This window comes from Chaetodon auriga, chromosome 21 (assembly GCF_051107435.1).
Source record: "Chaetodon auriga isolate fChaAug3 chromosome 21, fChaAug3.hap1, whole genome shotgun sequence".
NCBI lineage: Eukaryota > Metazoa > Chordata > Actinopteri > Chaetodontiformes > Chaetodontidae > Chaetodon > Chaetodon auriga.
The window spans coordinates 5,025,126-5,031,125 of NC_135094.1; the positions used below are offsets into that span (position 1 = coordinate 5,025,126).

The following is a 6,000-nucleotide window of genomic DNA, read 5'->3' on the forward strand; positions in this document are numbered from 1 at the left end:
CACTGTGTGTTTCCATTAGATATGTTGAGGTCAAAGCAGATGTTGAATGATGCACTCGAACAAACTCTCAAACAAAAAATATCTTCAGATGGCCTTTCAGCATCCAGTCCCTGCTTCTTCTTACACACAATGAAAGAGTCAGAAACAATGTTTGCAGACAACAAATTTTTGTTAGTAACATGTTTCAAACACGTTGGGTAAGGAGCAACAACAGACTGGGAAAGTCGTGGAATGATCCAAAGACACCTGTTTGGAACATTCCACAGGCAAACAGGTTCATTGGTAACAGGTGAGAGTACCATGATTGGGTGTGAAAGGGGCATCCTGGAAAGGCTCAGTCATCACAAGCGAGGATGGAGCGAGGTTCACCACTTTGTGAACACATGACTGCATGAAGGAGATTAATACATAAACTCAGGAACACTTTGTAAACACAGTTCATTTGCAAATGATTACTTTCTGTTTACATATTTTCCACAGCATCCAAATTTCTCTGGAATCAAGTTTCCTTGAATATCACATGACGCAGAATGAAGCTACCTGGTGATCTTTGTTTTATTGTCAGTCTGTCACTCAGGGATCATATTATGGCTTTATTGTGCTCTATCAAAAAGGTCACAGAGGTACATGTTACAATAAATCATCTGGATCATGAAGAAACTTCACTTTTTCCAGCATTTACTGTAACAGAAACTTTAAATTCATTCTCAGATGGAGCCAGATGAGCTCTTAAAGCATTAATGTAAAAACTCATAAACTAGTACCAACAGTCCCATCGCGTACTACTTGATGGACAGTTCAGTATTTGATACTACACTCCAAATGCATCGGAACTGTTTCATGGACATTATTATACTGCTGTGTCATGCTGTGGCACTGACTCTTCACTGTATCCACTGTAAATAAACATGTAATTGGCCAAAAATGTGTTTCTCAAGAGAAAATCTTTGAATCCAACCAACTGAGGTATCAACTGTGTGAAAGTAGGGACAAGAACAAGAGTGTCATTCTGAGTTTAATGTTAGAAAATACAGGTACAGAAAAACATCTGAAACATTTCACCAGCAGACAGCAGCAGTCTGACTCATTAAAAAGGGTTTTCCTCTGAAATATTCCAAAATTATATCCAAGTATCCACTACAACGCTGTTAAAAATGGATAGAAAAGTACTAAGATTGTGATGAAGTCTCTAAATTAGAATAGTAAACTTAAATGATACAGAACTGGTTCCATGTTGTGCAAATATGTGAGCATGTAAAACTGTCTGAAGGAACTGCTGGAAAAATATGAAACTAAGAAAACTCATGTTTTGCACATGACGTCTCTGCAGGCAGCATTAGTGAAATGACATACAGTAGATTGCACCTGTTTGGAAAGAACAGACTGTGCAGGGAAGGTTTTTATTTTCACTCCCACGTTATGGACAGCAGCTGACAGCTCAGCTCCCACAGCTTCTGCGCCATGTCGTCGTCTTTCGCGGCCGCTGAGCAGCTGGCAGGAGCACAGTCGCTGTGAGCAAAGACACAAGATGAGAAACTGAGAACATAGAGAAATCGCCTCTTTCCTGCATTCAGTCATGATGCGTTTCAGGTACATCTCCTTAAAGCGATTCATTCATGTGATCAAGTGATCGGCCGGAGCTCAGAGGACGCCCGTTCATCTCGCTCAGGGACACTTCGTTTGTGAGGCCAGTGGGTCCCACCCTGGACCACTGTTTTGAGCCATTGCTTGTTTCTGGCCATTGACCTCCACAATGGCATCAGATGTCGTTGATGGTGAAATGTAAGACCGTCTAAACGTTCGGCGTACCTGTAGTATCCGCCGCTCTCTTTCTCCAGCGATGGCTCCACTGCGCAGTAAATGGTCGTCTGGGCTCCCTGCACAGGGCTTTTGGTGAAGGGACTGACCATCTTCATGACAAACCGCTGAGGGCCACTCAGATGACGCCATAAATCTGTCTGGATGACTCCGGGGTGGAGGGAATACGTCGTCACGCCTGTGCCTGAAAGACGAGTGATTACTGTGCATAAGTGAAACGCTACGAGAATCATGGAGAAAAGTGCTTTTCCACTGTTTCTGACGATCTTCTGACGATCAATGCCCGACGTGAGAGAGTGTGATGCCCACCTTCTAGTTTCTTAGCCAGCAAGCGGTTGAAGAGGACATTGGCCAGCTTGCTCTGAGAGTAAGCCCCACTCTTGTTGTAGCTCTTCTCACTGTTGATGTCCTCCAGGTTGATGGAGCCAAAGCTGTGAGCCATGGAAGACACAGTGATGATCCTGGCCGGCGCCGATCTCTTGATCAGGTCAATCAACAAATGCGTCAACAGGAAGTGACCTGGAGGACAAAGACATGGTTTTCTTAATCAGAGTCAGAGGCAGCAGAAAGAGGATGCTGTCATTTGAATACTGCTGGTACAGACACAGGGTGGCTTAGACTAAGACACACAAGTACTGGACGGTGTGTCACAACAAAGTTCTAAGTTTGGGGATTTTTATTGCTTAAGTTTGGTCCAATTCGATCTCCGTCATTTCCAATCACAATGTCTCAGTTATACTTCCTCCTTCCTTATAATTTCAACCTATTCCTGCTTTGAAGTGAGCAAATTTACAGAGCAGGAAGTCATTAAAGGCGGCTTCAAAAACATGCCACTGTCACACTGACAAGAGGTTTGCTTTATCTGACGATCACACATCACCAATAAATGATCAATAATAATTAATGGCAAAACAGTATTACTGCTAAATAGTTACTGTAAGTAATGTCACGAATTTATTTAAGCAAAGTGACCCATTAAGATGTTGCAAACCAAACTCAAGGATCAGGTAAAAGCTGTCAACTGCAGAAAGAAAAGTAAAACCATGCACATCAGTCTCCTAGTGGACAGTCCATGCCCTGTAGGTGTGACATTTGTTTTGACTGGCCTGATTTGTCCCGGCTGGAGATATAAAGGCAAACCTTGGAGCAGCAGTGACTCACTGACGCTGGCAGTCCAGCAAGGCAGCCAATCTAAATCATCAGAGCTCCTCCAGAAAGAGCCAAATATGTGATTTAAAGTCGATTTTCAGACGTACTTTACATGAAGAGGACAACATATTATAGGTGTCAAATAGAAAGAAACAAGGTGCTCCTTCAGTCGGTGCTTTCTTGACTCACAAATCCTGAACTCCTTACAGGTAAGAGCTTTTTTTTACCCAGGTGATTGACACCGATCTGCATCTCGAAGCCATCCGCTGTTTTCCCGTAAGGACAAACCATTACTCCAGCGTTGTTGATGAGGATGTTGAGTTGGGGCTCTCCTGCAGAAAAGAACATTAAGATGTAAAAGTCCCTTCATGTGTTCATGTGTCATGTGTTCACTCCTCTGAGGAACCAACGGATCAACCTTTGTTGATGGCTTCAGCGAATTCTCTGATCGACTTGCTATCTGCCAGGTCAAGTCTCATGCAGGTGACCTGCTGGCTGCCTGAGCTTTCAACGACTTCCTTCATGGCAGCCTGAGCTCTGTCCATGTCCCGGCACGCCATGATGACCTTTGCCCCTGAAGCAGAAACATAGAACAGCGGTGAAATGTCTGCAGAAACACGCTGGCATGCATGAAGAGCACCACCTCATGGCAAAATATGTGCATGATGCAGGATGCATTTCATAAAGCTGCTTTTAGAGAGAAAGTTTGAACCTGGACAAAAAGAAATGGGGCATTTTTATAAGCCAGTTTGTTGGGTTTTAGCAAGCTTTATCTTAAAATGCAGATTTTGTAAGTGTACTGTGTGAAGCAGCTGCATGGAAAGCAAACAGTTATATCAAGTAAAACATCATGTTGTGAAACTGTGACACGTTTGAGCACAAACCAAAACGAGTAACACCGAGTAGTATAATATTTTTGTTAATTTATTGTAATTTTGAAAAAACAATGCAGACACAGAACTGAAATGAAACACAAGACATGTTGTTATTCATGTTTCCTTCAGGTGTGCATTCACCGTTTTTTCATTCAAACAATAAACAAATGTTGAAATGTTGGCTATGGATTTCTAGCAGGGCTGAACACGTCGTGGCTTTTATTCTCCATCTTTTTTTCATTCTGTCTTTTCTTTGTGAAGCACTCACCGGTGCTTTTCTGTCTTGTAAAGGACTTTGAGCTGCAATTCCTGTATGAAATGTGCTATGCAATTAATGTTTATTATTATTATCATCATTATTATTATTGTTATTATCAGATCCAAGAAGCCAAATGAGGCCCAGATCAAAGATGCAAGTCACAGTGACACAGCACAGGAGTTCAAAGTGCAGCCCTGAGCCAGTGACCCACCTCGCTTTGCCAAGTCGATGGCTGTCTCCTTGCCAATGCCAGTGTTGGCACCAGTGATGACCACAGTTTTGCCTTCGAGCCTCTCGGCTGAAGTCCAGGCAGCCCGGAACATATTTCTGGTATGTTGAGAAATCGGTTACTTAACTGACTGAAAAAGCAGAATGGGTGTAACGTGAACACAAGCAAAGCAAAACACACCAAAGTACAAAGATATATGCGAGTTTGCTCTCAGCCAAGGCAAAGAAAACCTTCATCTAGCGTCCTGTAGCAATTAAATTGTCAATAAAGTTATCTAAGATGAAACTATCATCACTGGAGCTTAAGTAAAACTGCGGATTGTATTCGGATAGCTGGAGTATTTAACGAGCGGTAGGAGTCCTCACCGTACAGCCTGCATCTCACTTTACTACAGCAGCCACAGTTTGTCTGGACTCAGACCTCAAAACCCGAAGACGAGTCTTTAAATGTCTCTGTCAGAAGCACCAAGCCTCACCCAAAGCATACGAGGATTGAATTCTGGCGATGCGGAAGTGTCACTGAGTAGTAAATCGTTTTAGGCTGGGATTTCAGCCAATCATCTGCGACGCCATCGCTCTCGCACAACTCTGATTGGTTAGAACGTATGTTTGGGTCCGAGGCGCTTGAAGTGTGTGTTCGACTTTACGGTCTGCGCCGTATAACTGAAAGAACTACAGCATGTTTTTATTTATGTACCACTACTACTACTGATTTATTTTATTATCATTTTCTGCACATGTTTTTACTCACAAACCAATGTTATAATATTTAGATAATAATAGATACACTCGAATAATAATTTGCCTTTTCGACATCGCACTTTTACACAAAGCTTGTGTAAGAAAACATAAAAATAGGTAAGTACAGGTAAAAGATGACATCTAAGGATTCCTTGCAGACACGTTTTAAGACATATTACAAACAGTTTGAGTCTGATGGGGTTTTTTTTCCACACAGAGAAATTTAATCGCCTTTTTCAGAAGCAAAATCATTTTTGTGACCGACTTTCAAACCAAGTAAGTTTTTGTGCGTCACTGCAGGGCGTGGCCGACAGGTAAGGCCCAGCCTCCTCTCCTCCTGAGCCCACCTGAGCTCAATCAAGCAATCAAGACTCACCTGCCTGCACAGTGTATATAAGCACCAGGTGTCCAGCCAGTATTCGTCACATCGTCTGCTGACCTGCGTGGTAACGACCAAGACCAAGAAAAGCCCGAAGTGCCCTTTCTTTTCCTTCTTTCTTTTTCTTTTTTATTACTTTCTTTTTTCTTTTTTTTTTTGGTCACTTTTCCTCGTCTGTTACCTGTCATCCCGACCTTCCTTTTATGTGTCTGTGCTCAGGTGCCAAATCCTCACCTGTCCTCATCCGCGTTAAGTATTATCAAGTAAAAATTAATAAACAAGTATTTCTTTTTTATTTAGTCGGACTGCCTTTTGATTCTGTCCTTACTTTTGTAGTCTATGAATAGTCTTGCTGTAAAACGTGCAGTACATGGAGTGTTTGAAAAAATACACACAGTACTATGTGTTAGTACACAGCCTCTTTTAAAACACCTGGAGTGTTGACTGTAATTTACAAGAAATGAGATTATGACCTCACCATAAAAACAGTAGTAAGGAAGTAAGGAAACCCTCTTGTGCTTTCACGCTGTGTCCAGCAGGTGGCAGTCAAT

The 6,000-nt window shown here is 42.3% G+C and overlaps 1 protein-coding gene across 2 annotated transcripts; it reads right to left on the bottom strand.

Moving 5' to 3' along the window:
- Positions 1-997: 997 nt before the first annotated feature.
- rdh12l (retinol dehydrogenase 12, like) lies at positions 998-4,844 on the bottom strand. 2 transcript variants are annotated; one of them, XM_076721426.1, is made up of 7 exons: positions 4,696-4,844; positions 4,313-4,428; positions 3,386-3,541; positions 3,195-3,299; positions 2,128-2,337; positions 1,810-2,002; positions 998-1,509 (listed from the first exon to the last, which is right to left on the bottom strand). In XM_076721426.1, exons 1-7 carry the CDS (start codon positions 4,707-4,709, stop codon positions 1,407-1,409), a joined length of 897 nt encoding a protein of 298 aa, XP_076577541.1. In that variant the 5' UTR covers positions 4,710-4,844; the 3' UTR covers positions 998-1,406. The 2 variants fall into 2 exon arrangements, with proteins under 2 accessions (XP_076577541.1, XP_076577542.1); XM_076721427.1 differs by having other exon boundaries at positions 4,313-4,460; positions 4,696-4,830.
- Between the last annotated feature and the right edge of the window lie 1,156 nt (positions 4,845-6,000).